The sequence below is a fragment of the Acipenser ruthenus genome, chromosome 28 (assembly GCF_902713425.1).
Source record: "Acipenser ruthenus chromosome 28, fAciRut3.2 maternal haplotype, whole genome shotgun sequence".
Taxonomy (NCBI): Eukaryota; Metazoa; Chordata; class Actinopteri; order Acipenseriformes; family Acipenseridae; genus Acipenser; species Acipenser ruthenus.
The window spans coordinates 22216272-22235009 of NC_081216.1; the positions used below are offsets into that span (position 1 = coordinate 22216272).

At 40.3% G+C, this 18738-nt stretch overlaps 2 protein-coding genes across 4 annotated transcripts in view; one reads left to right on the forward strand and one right to left on the reverse strand.

Annotated features, from left to right (window-relative positions):
• LOC117434553 (growth arrest-specific protein 2) overlaps positions 1 to 11766 on the forward strand; it is a 30764-nt gene extending 18998 nt beyond the window's left edge. For all 3 annotated transcript variants that reach the window (XM_059002886.1, XM_034057117.3, XM_059002885.1), the window contains one exon: positions 9286 to 11766. In XM_059002886.1, coding sequence (XP_058858869.1) covers positions 9286 to 9495 — 210 coding nt within the window. In that variant the 3' untranslated portion in view covers positions 9496 to 11766. The remainder of the gene's footprint in view (positions 1 to 9285) is intronic.
• Positions 11767 to 14304: 2538 nt separating this feature from the next.
• svip (small VCP interacting protein) lies at positions 14305 to 18282 on the reverse strand. Its single transcript, XM_034057211.3, has 4 exons — positions 17909 to 18282; positions 16819 to 16869; positions 16029 to 16145; positions 14305 to 15481 (listed from the first exon to the last, which is right to left on the reverse strand). Exons 1-4 carry the CDS (start codon positions 17969 to 17971, stop codon positions 15467 to 15469), a joined length of 246 nt encoding a protein of 81 aa, XP_033913102.1. The 5' UTR covers positions 17972 to 18282; the 3' UTR covers positions 14305 to 15466.
• Between the last annotated feature and the right edge of the window lie 456 nt (positions 18283 to 18738).

The window sequence follows — 18738 nt, forward strand, 5'->3', positions numbered from 1 at the left end:
AACTCGATCCCTGCAATTCAGCAATTACTACCTAATGGAGCACCAGCACAGAGCTGGCATTGTCACCGCAGCGCTACTGTCCTGATCAGCAGGCACATTACTTTTGGCTGGCACAGATTTATTCACAGGATCGAGTGTTTTGCTTCTCTCTTGTCTGGTTCTTGGCCAGTTTGGGGACTTGGTAAGGCTGTTTTTTGCCTCAGAAATAGAACCCTTTTTTTGTTGCACTACAGTAAAAGCTGTCTTTCTTTGTGGTCACCAGAACGAAGCTGTCACCAACTGTTAGGAGCCAGTGATTCTTTTTATTTATCTGTTTTCAGTACAAATACCATTCAGGGACACAATGAAAATAATGATATTCAAAAAATTGGCCTTATCAGACTACCGGTACACAAGATTTATTTTTCAGTCATAACAAGACTGCCTTTATTTAAAAAAGAGGTTCATGCATGCTCAAGCCTTACTAAATAAAATCATTGGATGTTTGTTTTTTTTCTGTGTCATGAAAGACACTAAAATTGGTGGAAATTTACAGTACAATGACCTGCATTTACAATGGGCTTAAAATGCAATCCATCAGGTTTGCTGCAGTACGGTGTGCTGGAATCAGCCAAACTCCTTCAGTCTTGACGTCTCTTTAAATAATAAGAAAAAAACAGCCCGGTTGCCAGGGTAAAGGCTGCAGAGCTGTCGTCATGACGACGCAGGAAGAGAGAATTCTTCTGGGATGCACTCGGCCTGTGCCAACAGGTACAGCCTGCGTAACTTAAGGGCTTAAGCGATGTGCTCGATCCTGGCTAAACTGTGCCGACCGTGAAAACAACATTATACATCAGCCACGGAACTCAAGCCAAATTCTTTTAACAATTCAAACAGAAGCGATATTTAAATTCGTCAAGTCAATTTAAAAACGGTGGATAAGAAGTTATTGGATGTAGTGACCCCGCCCCCTCAGCAGCCCCTTGCAGAAGCCCCTTGCAGAAGCCACACCCCCTGGCTGTTTTTCAATCAGAAGCCACACCCCCTGGCTGTTGACATCAATCAGGCTGACACAGGGAACTCATTAGCGGTGTGAAGCAGGCAGGCAGTATGGTGACCTGCTGCAATTAAATCTATTGAACACCGTGTCCTTCCCTGCTAGTCAGAGCACCAGGAAGCAGCTGAAACCAATTGGAAATCAATGCCAACTTAATGAGCAGTGCATCCTGATTAAAATCTTAACAGGGGGACACTAATTGAGGACTGGTGTTTACTGCGACTGATGAAACCCTGTTTGTGTGAAGGATTAGCTTCCATAACTAAATGGATCATGCTTGCAGGTAATCTAAGAGTTTCTCCCATTTGCTGACTGCATTAGGGCCACCCGAAGCGTGCTTCCGTCCAACCCCCAGCTGTGCAGACCTGTGAACTACCCTCGAGACAAGCTTCCTTCGTCATTATTGTGTCACCAGCAACCTCTAGTGGCCACAAGCTGATATTGCAACCCTCTTGCTTTTTAAGACAGCAAATTGTTTTTAATAAAACCACTACAAAAAGTCATTCAAATACTGAAACTACATTTACCAAACACAAATAATTATATCTTATAATAAACATTTGTTGTATCTAAAAATACTGTCTTCAATATATCACATAGAGTGGCGGCATGTCTAAGCTAAAGAGGAGACACTTCTCCATCGGGGATGCAGGGATGGGTATACGACTCCTGTTGTACAGCAGTTTCACTCATTCCAGGTTTTAATACAAGCTTGATTAGCCACAGTGTACAGGTAACAAGCTCAGGTGTGTCTGATTAAACTTAAAGTGAAACCAGGAATGGATCACACTTCTATACAACAACAGGAGTCTTATTTCCATACCTGAGATAGCGGTGAGGGTATGAACAGATTACATTACTATTATTTTATTATTCATTTCTTAGCAGACGTCCTATATCCAGGGTGACTTACAATTGTTACAAGATATCACTTTATTTTTACATACAATTACATTTTTTTTTACACAATTACCCATTTATACAGTTGGGTTTTTACTAGAGCAATCTAGGTAAAGTACCTTGCTCAAGGGTACAGTAGCAGTGTCCCCCCACCTGGGATTGAACCCACAACCCTCCGGTCAAGAGTCCAGATCCCTAACCACTACTCCACAAAGTGTGTAGATCAACCAGCTGCCAGGAACGAGCTACCAGAAGCATAGATGGGCCCAATGAATTTCTCTCATTTGTAAATATTCTCATGCCTATAATGCATGTAACTTAATCAGTGCCACATAAACCTCTCACACATAAAGAACTTGTACTGTAGCTGGTCGCTGTCAATATTACAATCATATTATTATTAATATGAAGGGACAGCCTGGAGGTTATTAGAAGCAGCATGTTGAAATAGAACCAATTATCGTGACATCAGGTTGACCCGACTGCGTGGCCGGCACGCCGCGGTCCACACAGAGAATTGAAGAGCACTGACCTCCTACCCACGAACGCTATTGAGATTTCAAATAAAAAAGAGTGTTTATTTGATTCCTGTTTGCAGGTCTTTGTGTACTCGGAGGCTACAGTCCATGCACTCTTCATATCTCAATGTCACTTAGCAACCAAGGACAGGGTCTCTTTGAACTGGGTCCTGCGCGACTCGCTCCTTGAAGGCACGGCGTGTTCTTATTGTGCACATCGTGAATGCACCGCATTGAATCCAACGATGCCTCGAAGAGCAATATTATTCTTTTTGCTGTTTGTTTGTGTGACGTGGAAGGGCTGGGTAATTTCGTGGGGTCAGTGCGACCCTGCAGCTGTGTCTCTGCTTTCTTCTCTTCTCTTGCGTTTTTTTAAATTAAATATTCCAGACGGTGCTATCTGTCATTCATTTCAGCCCTTTTGATTCATTTCATGTTTTTTTATTTTTTATTATTGATTTATTTTTTGGTTAATCAAAGCTCCACAGGCTCCAGAATCTGATTTGCACTTGTGTTTGCAAGCTGGGAAATTGAAACTGCTATATTAATAAGAACACAGAAAGAAAAAAACAAACAAACAAACAAACAAACAAACACAAGGGAGTATGAAGAATAAGCTACAATGTCTTAAGAGTGTACGTAGTTCAAATCAGGTAATATCTGATATATAATGGTGTATTATACAAGACAAATGTTATAGAATGAATGAACTATATGTTTATACCAAGCCATCTAAAGGTCCACATGTATTCTGGGTTTAATTGTGATTTATACCCTCAATACCAAGTGAACTGGTTCAATGTGAAGGGATAACTTGGTTAAAGCAATAGTCAGCCTTGTACCATCCTCTGGGCTTTAGACTGGAGCATTAGCTTGGTGACAACAGTATCATGTCATGGTCATCTTAATCACGAACACGGTTTTATTTGATACAGCAGGGCAGTGACAACATGGGGGGTGAGCTTATCAACCAACCTCTCCCATTTTTGAATAAAGAAAAATATTCAGAATGGCGTCATTTGGTGTGTTTCTTTACGTTTAGAGATCAAAAGGCTCTCTGTATGCCCCGTATCACGTCACATGCTATCGACTTAGCAGGAGACGAGCAGATATATGTGGCTTATTCCTCCATCAAAATAACGACCAACACTCCAGATGCCACCACCACAAAAAAAATGTAATGAGCATAAACAATGGTACTGTTTTACGATGATAGATTGGAAGCGATCATTACAATGCATACTGATATTCAAAAACACATTACCGGGGTGATATGTATTAACACAAGGATATTGGAGAGTAGGTGTTCAGCAACATTGTGATGTCTGCATTACCGGGGGGGGATTTCATTAGAAACAATCCCCAGAATGCTGCCTAGCCTAGGATACCTCGCTATGATGCGTCTGCCATTGATTCGAATCATAAAGGTACCGCCATTGCATTGATGAATTGGGTTGCTCATTAAAAAACCCATTATAACTCCAGCCTTTTATAACCTAGCTCTCGAGAGCCCTGTGTTTCAAACAATACACGGACGTGTGCTGCAAAACTGAGCCCTGCTGCACAGTCCAATTAAAAACTGGACTCCAAAGGAGACTGCTTGAGTACCTGAGGCATGTGGGTTGTGATGTTTCAATAAGGGGCTGGCTAATGCTGCGCTCGTCCTGTTTGGTGGGGGCAAGATATAAACAATTCTTGGATGGAAAAGATTATATGCAGGACATCAAGGGATGTTTTGTATTAATAATGACAAGAGATGAGGTCTGAGCTTGAAATAAACAGACATGGAGACATTTAAAATAGCGAACAAAGCAACAGAAAACTCATTTTGGTTTATGAATTGGTTCCAAAGCTTTCTAGATGGCACCTGATAGAAAAGCATTTGTGACTCTTTATTCTGTCAGCCAGTAACATGCAGGGCTTACTGTCTGCCCACCTGTTTTGGGGTGAGCATTTCATTCTGCTGTTTGTGAATACTTTACCTTGCTTGCCTGTGCTTTCCCATGCTTCCACCGTGCTGTGCTGCCCTATCACTTCCTTGTCAGTCCGTAGTTTATGGTGTTGTCATGTGATGCAGTGTCTAACTGAAGCCCGTGCTCCTCCTCCAGCAGGCTGTCAAAGTATCGCCCCTTTACCAGTAACACTTACAGTACTGGACACCCTACTCCCTTCGTTTCGTGCTGAGCCGTGTGTAAATCATTCAAATAATCAGAGTGCTGTCAAGTAATTAGATTTCTGTCAGGCTCAGTATGAAACAAAGTTGGCTCGTCTAATTGTTGCAATAACAATAGATCGGGCAAATAGAAAGTGTGGTTAATGTAGCAACAGTCACGGAAGAAGAGTCATTATGTTGTCCGCAGTGCAGTGTAGACTATTGAACCCCTGCTAACTCACCCGAAAATTCAACATCTTGTTACGTGCGTAACCTAGCAGCAGTATCCAGGACTGATTCAGAATTTGAGGTGGAATATGTTTCAAAAATAGTAAGAAACAACACTTATTTGTCCTTCTCTATAATGTAAACTGATGACCTTTTCTCTGCTGAACTGTGAACTGAAGCATTGGCATGCTACTAGTGACCGCTGAAGAGCTTGCTAGTGATATAGTGCAGCTCTGACAAGACCGAGGCTGGCTATACTTCATGTACAGTAATATCTGAGCGTTAAAAATAAACATCGTTAAAGTTAATCAGTGTCTGAAGACCAGACGCGTTAGTCTTGGTTGCCGAGCAGCAGCACACTAGGTAGCCCATATGATTTCAGCAAAAACTTGAATGCATTTTGAATGCTTGATCTGTGGTCAGTGCACATCATCAGGCATTACACAAGCCTAATACTTGATCAAGTTATTTTTAAGTTATTGGGTATTAATCAAGGCATGATACTCAATGGTTCAGTGGGAATGAGTGAGGAAACACAGGGAATGACCCCTTTACAGCACATATGTTTGTTTTTGTTTTACTGATTAAACATTGCTGTTGCTCTGGATTTAGCTTGGCTAAACCAATATTGTGATGACAATAGTGCTGCATGCTGGCCATTGGAACATTATTTACTTAAACAAATACACTTTATCTATGTGCTTATTTAAGTAAACAAGAGATACGTCAATGCATTTCAATGCATTACGCAGGGTCTATCTTTCACTGCGCTATACTTCTCTTTGTTATGCTATAATCATGTTATACCACAGTAACCCTATAAAAGAGTAGTTCTGTTGGGTATAAAACCATTTTTTAAAAGGCAGGCATATGGCATCAAAATAAAACAACAAGCACACACATCAGTGTGTTTCTCAAAACACTCTACAGGGAGTGCTTTGTGGAGAAATATTGGAAACTGCTATTGCCTAGGAAACCAGGTCTTTGAATATTATTGTGTATGAGTGAAAAATTGCATTTTGCATGTATCAAGTATGAATGATCAATAAGGTAAACAAGATCAGTGCCTTTGTGAATTGTAACCGAGGCGCGGGGAATGTGCGAGCTAGGGCAGTGGCAAGGACAATCTGGCAGATTTAATGATGAGGCTGTCAAAAGCAAGCAGGATTCTCACAATGTAACCTCTGTCACCCAGCACAGAGAAGCCAACACTGCATTAAAAGCTTATTAAATAATACTAATAGCCCGCCTGGGGCAGAGTACAACAAGGTAATACCTCCACCTGTAATAAGGGACAGTTATCCTTTAAATCCAACCCCAGTCTTATTGGAAAACGTGCCGCAATGCACTGCGTCTGTCGGCATGATTGAAAACCGCTCCCCCACCGAAACCCAATTATATCATCACTCAGGCGCTGTGGGGACTGGCCCTTCTGCTGGAACAGCGACCTGATAATGTTCTCATTGATTGATCTTTCGAAGCGGTTTATAAATGTTTCATTATATTATACTGCAGTGGGGGGGGGGGGGGGGGGGAGAAGCGACTCAATCTGGATCCTTTGAAGGGAAAAAGGACACGACTTATTTTCTTCTAGTAACAGGACTTTAACCGCTATAGTTTAACCTACCAGTACTCCAGTATTTTGCTACCTGAACATAACATGCAACTCATTATTCCAGAGCTGCTCGCAATATATGCAGGACTGAGACGTGTTCTTTAAGGGTTTTGTTAGATAAACTAAAATAGAGACCCTGTTCTCATTTCATGTTCCATTTTAGCACCTGTTAACACCGCCCAGATCCAGCCATTCCTAATGAGCTAGAATCCTAAAGAATAGTATCTGTCTTCAGTCCTGTTAGTGTAGCTGCACTCGACAGATCTACAAGGACTCTCGGATGCATCACGGTTCAAGAGGCTCCTTCTCTTATCATGCTCATTATAATCTTCTCACAGGATCACGTTAATGCAGCTGTACACTTCATCCCTAATATCATTGTGCTCCCTGTTCTTGTCACATGACTCTTGCAGGAATCTTCAGGCCTAAAACGCTGTCATTGCCTGTCACGCGCGGTCTATTCGCAGCCCTAGGTTCTCTGTTTCCATGTCTTAGTTTTAGTAGAATTTCCCCCACCCATTTCAATGCCTCGTTTTACAGGACCAGTTGTTATCTTTTCCTAAGGATCACTGTCCTGTTACAAAGCAGACTGCATGTACTGTCTTTAATATCTCCATTATACCAGTGCTGCCTGTAAACTCAGTTTTAGACCTATTAAATCCTTCGCCAGCCCTGACATTGAAATCCAGCAATTAAGAGCTGTAGAAGATAGGGAATCAAAAGGCTTTAATGCTGCCTAATTGGAAGTAGTAATTGACTGCATTTTATGTGAGATATTTACATACAGCACTCTGGGCACTGTGTCACATTAGGCAAGTTATTATCATGGAGGGGACTGTAAATCTGCCTTGCCTTACCAGAGACTTAATAGCTGTTTAATAATTGAGTTAAGAAAAAAACAGATGAACAGGAGTGCCGGGCTGACAGAAAACGGATGGCTTTGCAAAGCCTCATGGGAACGTCGCGGCCTCTCTGCCAGCTTCTGAAATGAGACGCTGCTGTCCTTCTCTGAAGCTGTTGTCATGGCAACAGGGCCTAGGCTTAAACTATCTTATGCCGCAGCAGGGTATTATATATATATACTGGTACAGCTTTTTAAATGGCATTTTTATATGAATAGTATTTGCAGCCCTTTGCAAAATATAAACAGACAGTTTTTATTATGAGAGTCTGCTGGGCATGTTTAATAGTGATTTTATTGTACAGTGCCTTTATTTAGACTAAAGAAAAAGATACATGGATTACTTTGAGTGAGATTTGGTTACTTTCTGTAAAGGAACTGGACTTTGGAAATTAACCACATTGTGTTAAACATTGCAATGCAGCATCACCCTCATAAAGACGACCAAATTCATTTACGGCACCAGACATTAGTGACCCACCACTGGTTTGACAAATAGACTAATAAATGACTCTCAAGCACCATCCTTGCATTGCATTAATACCCAGATAGCCTGGACTGCATCCAGTTGGTGTTTTAATTAGTGAAGTGGCAAGCCTTACTTAAAAGGAGATTATTTCATCAGCCTGTGCTGTTTGAAGTTTCCTCTGAACGTCCAGCTGTGTGGCTCAGGCTGGCTTTTGAAGCAGGAATTCATTTTGCATCATGAGATTTTGAACACGCACACTCATTCTGGGAATTCATTAATCAAAGCTGGGTAACACGAGCACACAAAAGAGAGTGAAAGAGGTTAATATTGAATTAGCCCCAGAAAATCACAGCTGTTTTGTAACTATTCCCTTACTCAGTCTGAGTTGTACACAGTGTCTGTAGAAAGCAGAGTGGGTGTGGTGGTACTCTGTACAGCCATGTTGCAGTAAGCCATGCTTTTCATGTGATTAAACTATTGCATGCATTTACCTTGCTTTACCATGGTTTCACCAGACCTGTATTGGATGCACTGTGCTTGCTGTTGCTTTACAATGGTTTTAGTATACCTTCACTATACTTATGCTGTGGTTTCACATTGCTTTACTGCACTGCAGTATAGTCTTCTCAAGGCAGGGAAATAATTGGAGGTTTTGAAAGCTTTGGAGCAGAGATCAGTCCCTGGCAGTGGTATGTTCGTTCTGTGGTATATATATTTCTTACAAATAATATTGAAGTGGTATCTTTCACCTGATTTGAATTGGTTTGTATGTAGGGGTGACTGCGCACAGTTAATGCGCAATTCAATAATGATTTAGCCATGTTGATGATACATTAAATATAGTTATTAATTGCTGCACAGTATTAAAAATAGAATAGAATATTAGGTGGGAAGATTTCAGTATTCTTACGGAAGCCTAATAAATTAAAAACTGCTATTTTAATAACAAAGAATCATTTGGAATGAGTCACATAGTTTTTTTTTTAAAACTAGACTCCCAAATATAGTAATCTTAAGACTATTGTATTCTTATTCTTTTATTAAATCTGCTGTTTATTTAATTTTTTCTCCCTCTTACAAACGCAGTGCTGTTGCCAAAAAGCAGATTCATTAAGCAGAAGCTTCAAAGTGAAAATCAATGGCTGGATCAGCCTTTAGATATATTACCCTACCTCATCGAACACATGGACTGCTACTGAATAAAAATGTGGGGTGAATGATTTCTGACAGGAGCAATGAACACTGCCCTGGTCTGTGTCTCTGGAGACAGCCCAGGCATGTGGGTTTTAAAACGTTCCCGGTGTTTTAGATCCCACTACGTCACCTGGTAGGCTATTCCATGCATTTATAACTCTGTGTAAAAAAAGTGCTTCCTACCTTCTGTTCTGAACATTACTCAGCTACCATTTCTGCCCTCTTGTTCCTCTCTCTGAATCTGAAGCAGTGTCTTCTCCCTTCCCTTTCAGATGCTGAATAACAAGCATGTGATGGTGCGCGTGGGGGGAGGCTGGGAGACCTTTGAGAGCTACCTCCTGAAGCATGACCCCTGCCGCATGCTGCAGATCTCCAGGGTGGAGGGCAAGATGTCCCCTGTCCCGAACAAGTCGCCCAGCCTCAAGGATCTCAGTCCCGACAGCTACCTGGTGGTGGCCGCTAACTACAGGAGCAAGAAGTAGCCGCGCTGTCCCACACCTTGACCGCTGACCATGAGGCGGAAGTCCTTACATTATTTGACTGGTGCCTAGCTTTCAGTGTCGTGCAGAGGGGACAAGCTCAGCAGATAGAGTGGACAGGGTCTTCAGACGTTCTGCAAACTATGGAGCTTTATGATAATCGAAGATGTTGCATTTTAACAGTAAGGCAGATAGATGACAAATTGACACTAGTGGAAGCCCCTCGTCCCAATGTATTTCTGCTGTGATAATTGGGGTAAAGGGGGCTCTTTGCAAGGCTCTGGATTGCTCTTTCAATGGAGTACTGTCCCATGTAGAATCAGTAGAATTTATTCATGATGACCCACCCATCTTGACCCCATTCCGCCTTGTGACATTGAATAGCCAATCAACCACCACCTCATTCACCCCAAAATGACCAGCCTCATACAATGTTTAGTCCCCCTTTAGAGTAAACCCAAACACCCTTGCAATTTATTATTATTATTATTATGATTTGATTTTTTTTGCAGTTGGACAGCTTGACTTAAAACAGTAAACTAACATTCTGATATGGTGTTTAATTAATGTTTAGTTGTTAGTTCACAATGCAGTAATTGCACATCAATTCATCGCTCTTGAAGGCTTCCCCTCCCTCTCACACAGCCCCTGATCAGGCTATCGGCACACCTCTATGTCAGACTCACTTCTTTTCAAGAGGCAATTAACTCGTTTTTCAGCAGAGCCAATGTTTAGGAGAACAGGTCCTGCTTCACAAAGCAAGGTGGGTTCAAGATGGGATCATGTGGATCTTGAAAATATAGATTACTTATTTTAATCATTTCCTTAAATCAGATTTCAGACTGATGGATTGAATTGACTGATTATTAGCTTAAGTTGCTTATGTTCACTTTTTGAACACTTGGTGGCACTGTGTACTATGCAAAAATCCCAGTCGAAGTAACAGCAGTTACAACATTTGGCCACCGGTGTCACTATACTTTATGCAAAAAAAGAAGAAAGAAATGTCAAAGGGTAATAGATTTTATGCTGAGCTACCCCTTGCAGGCCTTAGATGTTAAGATATAGGAATAGTTAACTGGTTTAAAGGAGTTGCCTTAAAAATTATGCTTTTTTAAAAAAAAAATTAAAATCAATATCTGAATTCAGTGTCCGGATTTTGTAGCTAGAGATTGTTGATCAATTCTGGTTTCCTTAGCAGTGTTTATTGATCCACTGGCCTGAGCTTTTGCAGGTCTTTGGCAATTAATTTTAGATTAATTCAGTAGTTTACAATGAATGGTATATATTTGATTATAATGGAGTATGGTGCAAGATTAAACATTTGACCTCTAACCCGTTTGGCCGAGACGATAGACCCTCTGTGGTTGATCACAGGTTAATTGGGGTTGGTGGAAGGATGTGGATCGAATGAATGGAAAGTGACAGGTCAATGTATAATGTTTAGGATTGGCTGAAAGATGATGTAATGTGTGTGCTTCCTCCCGAAGTTCACAACGTTAAGAAGCACGGCTACGTTACTGTAAATTGTGGAGTGTGGGATTATTTCATTGCGATGCGTCTCCTTGCACATACAGCATTTCAGTTCAGTTTCGATCCCAGTCACTACAGAAAGGCTGACTGGGATTTTTTTCTTTAGCTTACGTCCTTTAAAAAAAAAACACGTTTTAGTTCCATTGATACAGCGATGCGTTTCAGTCTGTTTATCATATCATATTGTATATGCATCAGTTTACCTGGCAAATAGTTTTACCTATACAATAAGTGTGTTGAACCCGTTGCTCCCACTATTTAGCAAGGCTGAAGGATCTGAGGCAATAAGTGTGGGAATCCTCTCTTAAACAAGGTTACAGGAAAACCAGAAAATTCGGATTTGTTTTAATATCCTTTAAATAGGCTCTCTGTTCTCTGTGAAGGACGGGTGTCAAAAAGACATGAATCTACCCCTTCAATTCAACTGCACACAGACTGCTGTACTGTTCTACATTAAGAGGATTCATTTGGATCAAAGCAGGCTCTCTCTGTGAAAGATTGCATCAAACCTCAGACTAAAATGAACACAAATGACCTTTTTCATCTGTGCAGAGTATTTATAACCCATCGCTGTGTCAATAACAGGTGTATTTGTATCTGGTGAAGACTGATGTGAAGCAAACAGGTACGGTTTGTGCGCTACTGGCATCCTGTGATATGACAATCGTGTGTAGAATATGCAAGCCTTAAACAGCCATTCTTTGTTCCCAGGAGCAATGATATTAAATACTGAAATGTAAACCATTGGACTGCAAAGTTTATTGTGCTGCTTTGATAAAGAATGGGTGTTACATGGGAGAGGCTGGGCGTGAACCGGTGACCCTGCACAGTGCAAGCAAGCTTCTTAACCACTGTGTAAAAGTGATAGAGCTTTTAACCTCATCTCATCTCACAGACAGGGGACAGAATTTATTTGAATTATTTATTCAGGGATTTTCTCCAGGAAATAACAGAACCTTTTATAGAAAGCAAAATAATAATGTGTATATACCTGGTTTCTGAAAACTTGTCCTCAGTTTCCTCAAACACTTCCTAACACTTTTTTTCACTTTTTTTCACTAAACTTTTTTTCACTAAAAGTTTTGCATCACCTAGAATTTTAGGATTTAATAAAAATAAAAAGAAACTATATGAACATAATTTAGACTTTTTTTAATTTAACATCATGTAATCAAAAAAACTACAAAATGATTTCACAAACGTCTACCTGCCAGAAGCCATAATAGCAGTACAGTATTTCATGTTAGATTTTGAAATGTCTTTTTGTTTTCGATAAGTATATGGAAAATTATAAATCGGTAATTCAGTGTTAACGTAACATTATTCGGCAGGTTTCATTTGACTTTATGAAGCAAAAGTTGTTAATTCTATAGGATGATGCACAACTTGACATCGCTGTACATGGAGTCATATGGTAACCCTACACAAGCACTCAATGCATACTCTAATTTTATTTACATGCCCCTTGGATATTAAGATACGAACAGTTGGCTTTAGTTTTCAATGCAGATGGTACGCTAATACTGCTATTACTGGAAAGTTAAGCGAGTCACACAAGGTATCTCTTGCTTATCTTGTACCGTGACATGTGGTGCGTGGGTCTGGGTGTCAGGGGTGTAATTGTTCTTCGCTGGAATTCGTTTCTCACGCCGGTGTGGGTCGTCCAGAGCTCTACAGGGGTCAGGAGTGCTGCTCAGGGGGAGTATGGGGCTCCTAATTAGGAACTGGCAGTGCTGTACACCGCAGAGAGCAGGACGGGGCGGCAGGCTTCAGCTGTGAATGAATCTGCCTCCTCAAGACCGAATGACTCATCCTTGCCAGAACATCACCTACACAGCCAGCAGCTTTCACTTCTCAGAACAAGCTGGGCCTCACAACACAGACAGGGAAGGTACATGGGGCCTAAACGGGGATGTGGGTGTCTTTTGTCTTTACTCACAGCAAGAGGAAAAATAATCGGTATTTTTTATACAATAACCTATATCTAATGTACATTATAGAGAACAACCAATGCGAGTTCTGCTGTTGGGTAGTGTTTAATAAAAAAGATGTGATTTTTTTTTTTTTTTTTCTGAAGCTAAACTATATAGTCCTCTAGTGCCATCTAGTGGTGCATGTCTTACTTTGCATACATTTGGAAACAGGAACAAATTGTTGCTAAGAACCACCAAGAAAGTGCACTGCATCCCGTCATTACTAAGTGTTTTAAAACAGAAACGCTAAACCTGTGACAGGCTTTTAAACACACATTTTAAAAGGGTGTTGTTTCAATGCACTATAATGAACTCAGAAAGGTATATCACTTTCTTGAATCCGGTAATCTGGGGAACATCATTAAGAACAAATTAAATAGAAACAGAAATGCTTCTTAAGCAATGTATAATAAAATGTCTCCAGCGCTTTAACCTGCTATAGACCTTAACCTGGTGATTAAAATAGGTCATTAACAATTGCCCTTTATCTAAATATCCTCGCAGTTCCTTTGTTGCCAGTAATTCTCGTGCTGCGAGCAGTCGACTTATTAAAGCTTGTATGTTGCACCTGTTGGTTTAATCTTGCAAAAAAGAACATTTGGAATGGAATAGTGCCCTCTCCTAGCAGCTGGAAGAACTCCTACAGTAGTGCTCTGAAACTGAAACAACATTCTTTAGGAACGATAACCTAGTTTAGTGTTGTGACTATCACATCTAGGAGAAGATTAGTACCTGCAATTTAATTATAGAACAGAGTAACAATAATCTTAATTAACATTCCATAATAGGCTCATTTTCCAAATACAGTTTTGCTTAAAACTTGGGACGATATTTAGATAAGCAACAGTGATATTTCTGTGTGCGTAGGCGGTTTGCTAGATAATGTTTTCCATTTGCATTGCGGCTCAAAAAGGCATGCAGTGACGATATTAAAATGTGAGCAGAAGAAATGAACAGGCTTTTGTTCTCCGCGCTCTTGGTTCCTGGAGCCAAGGAGCAGGGGCATGCATCGCACGAGAAACAAAAAGGACAAAACCAGGGATTTTCTTTCTAAAATATTTATTCTAACAAACCAAAGCAATGAACTAAGCATTTCTAATGCGGCACAGTCCTTCAAGGCACTGAGGCTGTAAGTACATAGTGTGTAATAGGAAAGCATGCCTTTATCTGCTTCAAGAGGAAACCGCTTTAAATAACCTTTCTAATGTCTGCCCCTCTCGCCCCTCTCACCCCTCTATACTATTCAGAGCTGAATTGTCACATGACATGACATTCTGGAATGAGCAAACCCAACAGTCCAAGAAACAACCATTGAATTGTGCTGGAATTTAGTTAGAAGCAGTAACACATAATACTGGAGAAACAGAACGAAGGACAACGGCAAGCATCAGCAAAAAGGCTAAGAGGAAACATTCAAATGTAATCTCTTCACTTATTAAACAGCACTCATATTATTAACATACAATACACAGAGTGTAAAGGGAATAACTATGGGTGTACATTTAACATACAGAAAGAATACATAAAATGAAATAGCAAGCTAAAAAAAAGGTACTACTTCAGTGATCCTGTGCACTAAGGCAGCAATAAGGACACACTTAATTACACAATATGAATGCCAGGGTTACTAGTGTGTAAACTACCTCGGCTTCAATATCAGTAACATTAGCCTGTCGAAGGTGACTTCTGAAATATTAAGACTCTGCACTGCATAGCTGTCGAAGTACATACTGCATGGCATTGGTTCCTGAGGGTTGCAACAACAAAGAAAGTGTGAACATTTTAAATTTAAAATCAAGAAAAACAGCAAACTGAACCAAGAAATAAAGCCAGGTGCCGTCTAGTTAACTGCAACACCTTCCATTAAGTGTACTACGGGTCGGAACAAGGCTGTTCACTGTTATACGTTAGGGAGTGTGTTTCTTCCTAGGAGTTTATTATGAGATTTGATGTAATGTTGATTTCTTGACCAAAGTATTACCATAAATGGGATCCCAGCTTGTAAGTTGGGTCAGAGATTTCCACAAATGGACACAATTGGATCAATTACAGCGGGTATGACACATCATCTGAAGTAGGATTTAATCAAAACACTGAGAACACAACTCAGAAATTGGTTATTTTCAGTTAACACTGACCTTAGGTTATGAGAACTTATGTGCAACATTTTATTTTTGGTTAAATAACGCAGGATGCAGACAACTGCCTTCTTTGAAATTCAAGGGGTGGTCCAGTCAGAGAGGTCTGGCGAATCCAAGTTGGCTTCTTTCTTGGCATATCCTGCTTTCCTATGAAGCACATGGGGTGGATATTCCTGGGACGCGACGGCACTGAGAATGGCACGATACTGAGTCTCTATGCACACAATACCAACAACAGTAGAGAAGGAGCCACTCTGTCAAATGAGAACCACACCTACGCTGGCAATACTCAAAACACATCTTTCTGCAGTGCTGTCCAGTACCTCTTTATCCAACTTGCCACTAGAAGAAAAGACATAGGGGAAAATAAATGAATACACAGTGCTCTGAGTCAGTTATGAGAACGTGCCACACTACCTTGTGTAAGCCTGATCTCAGAAGCTAAGCAAGGTTAGGCTTGGTTAGTACTTGGATGAGAGACCACCTGTGAATATCAAGTTTTGTAGGCACAAGGCACTACTTCAGATTTAGCACAGAGAAGAATAAATGGAAGCTGAGTCAAAATAAGTTTAGAACAGGTGGGAAGCATTTTTTTTTTACACAGAGAGTTATATAAATGCATGGAATAGCCTACCAGGTGAAGTAGTAGTAGGATCTACAACACTGGGAATATTTTTAAAAAGACTAGACTTTTAACGCCCCCCAGCAGGGGAGAACTATATGCCAACGATGGGCGAGCCTTGATCGGCCGAACGGCCTTCTATTCTTCCCAAACTTTTTGTATTTTTCTTCTACTAACTCATTATAAAGTTGAGTGAATTGTGTGTCTTTGCAGCGCTGGTTAGCGCTACTCCCCCTGCAACGTGCACTCCAGCCAGGCTCGGTTTACCTTGAGTCCCCCACCCTCTCCAGATTTCGAGGACGTCAGGGCCTGCTTCTCCATCTCCTCTTGTTTCTTTTTCTTCCTCTCCACTGCCTCTGGGTTCTTGATTCCACGATTTGTTACCTGCAGGGGTGCGAGAAAGGACAGTCAGACCGATTCTTGCACTACACCACCACTTATTCTTTTGTGTGAAAAATCTGCCTTAGAATAAAGGAAAACATTTACCCACACAGACCCTTGCTCTAGAATCAAATCAAATCTTTTTGACAAAAGAACCATGTGTCCATTTCTGGCAGTGATCGTGTTAGGAATAATTACAGGAACAAATAAATGGTGATTCTGTCACACAGAATGAGTCACACAGCGGTCAACAGTCAAGGGGCCCAGCCTATTTCATTAAAGTCATCATTCACAATCTCAAACTCAACTCTGCGATCTCAATAAGAAATGCATGGAAAAATAATGCAATAGACAAAGTGATATTCTACGATTAAGGAGGAACATTTCTTTTTTAGTAATGTGAAACAATCGAGAAACAACAAGCCTTAAGCTGAGGGAACACGGTGGCACTTTGTGGTTTGGAACTTGGTTTCAGGAGACTAGGTTTCAGGCCACTGCATGGCACACCAGGGCAGACTTGGGGTTTGATACAGCAAAGTTGTCTCAGACTAGATCTTCCAGTCTCCTGGAACCAGGTTTCAAGCCACTGTTCCTGAAAGGTGGCTTTGTGTTCCCTGAGCTTTACAATTTAAAACATGATTATTTTACAATGGTTAGGCATCACTGAATACAATACCTCCTTTTGTCTTTTTTCAGCTGCTTCTGCCAATTGCTTCCTTCTGATTTCCTGCAAAACAAATAGAAGAATGTTTGGGATTTTACCAGGTTTCACGTTAACTCAATCAACCAGGAATGATTCAGAGACAGAGAACATGATATCCTTCATCTGGTACACTACTGGACGACTCTCAACAATGAAACACGCTTTAAGCCAAAGGCTTTAAGTAATGCTACTCCGAGGATAGGCGTTTTTTAAATCCCCACCCATTTTGTTAGAAATATTAGATCTAGAGAACACAATGTTATCTCCTCATATACTTGAGTAAATATTTAACCAACACTAGAATTACCTTTAAAGATAAATAGTGCTTATTCTGGTGTAGGTTATTCAATGACACTGCATCTGGGATTCAGTCCATGCTACATAACACTGTTTACAGTAAACAGGTATGTGCTGGTCTTTGTGTGCATGTACATCATCTCCTCCCTCCCTTGTTTCTCTGTAAAGGTGAATGTACCACTTCTGATTTGTTCAGTATAATAATAATTTTAAAAAAAATGACAGCCTGCCAGCAGTTTCACATCAAGACTTAAGAAAAATAATTTTATTTTACTTTCAAAAACTGAAATCGTTATTTATATGATGAATTTGTTTTGTGCTGCTATTACAGATAGGTGTACTAATGACAGCTCAGATTAGTTTCTATAGCTGTGATATTAAAAGTTATCAACCTATTACACCGCCATTCCAGCGTCATCGGCTGTATCGCGACATCATACAAATAATGATGAGGACTTATCCTAAGCAACACAGGGCGTCGCCATCTATCGAACAGCGATGCTTCCAATCAATTTACATTTCAATATACTGCATGTATGTACGCAGTGTATGTTGTGCCCGATTCCGTAAATACAGCGTCACTTGTATTTTCTAAAAGCCAGTACCTACTCCTTTGCTAAATCCTATTATTATTACGCCCAAATATTGAATCCCGTATTTACTGCAGTGTGCATGTGTAACAGCAAAACCAAATATCGCATATTATTATTTAGTTTAGTTATCTTTCTTCTTGCTTCCAAAAAAAAAAAAAAATCGTGAAACTTACTGGATCTGGCGTTTCTACCACGTCTTCAGGGACTCCGCCCAAGCAAGGCAGACACATCCCCATTCTTCAAACTAATTATAAATTAATAATAATAATAATAATAATAATAATAATAATAATAATAATAATAATAATAATAATAATAATATTATACCGCTACATAAACAATACAAGCGAACTCAGAAATCTACCAAACAAAGTAAAATATATATATATCCATTCGTTATATATCTGTTATATGTTCTGTTTCGCTGTTATTATGAAATATTTTGGCGTGACCCTGTGAAAGGAACGTTACTGTACAGTGTGTTCGACTCCGTCCGCTCACGCCAAAGCAGAATGACGTCACGCTTCTCATTAGCACCAGCTGGCCCAGCTCGGGATAACCGAGGCTCTGGAGTCGACTACCTCCCATTGATCCAGGCGCCAAACAGACATGCAGCGCCATCGTCTGGCATGGAGGAGTATGCCTCTTTGTTAATAATATAGTAACAATGGGTAATAAAAAAATTTAAATAGATATGTACTTGAAACAAGCAGTCTAACCTTAAACGCTAGGCGCCATACTTTGTAATTCTTTTTTTAACTAAAGCATAGACATTTTAATTATTAACCAATACTACAAATACCGTAGTCCGAAGTAAACTAGGAATACATGGATGGGCTAAAGGTTGATATTGTTATTTAAAAACAAACAAACAAAAAAAAAACAGTATCAACTTTACTCTGTGGGGCAAATCAACGAGCAGGGCTTGAGGTTTACTGATCTGGTGAAAAATGGGCGAGGTAATGGTGGATATGTGAGAGTGCAGTTTGAGCATGCAGCCACC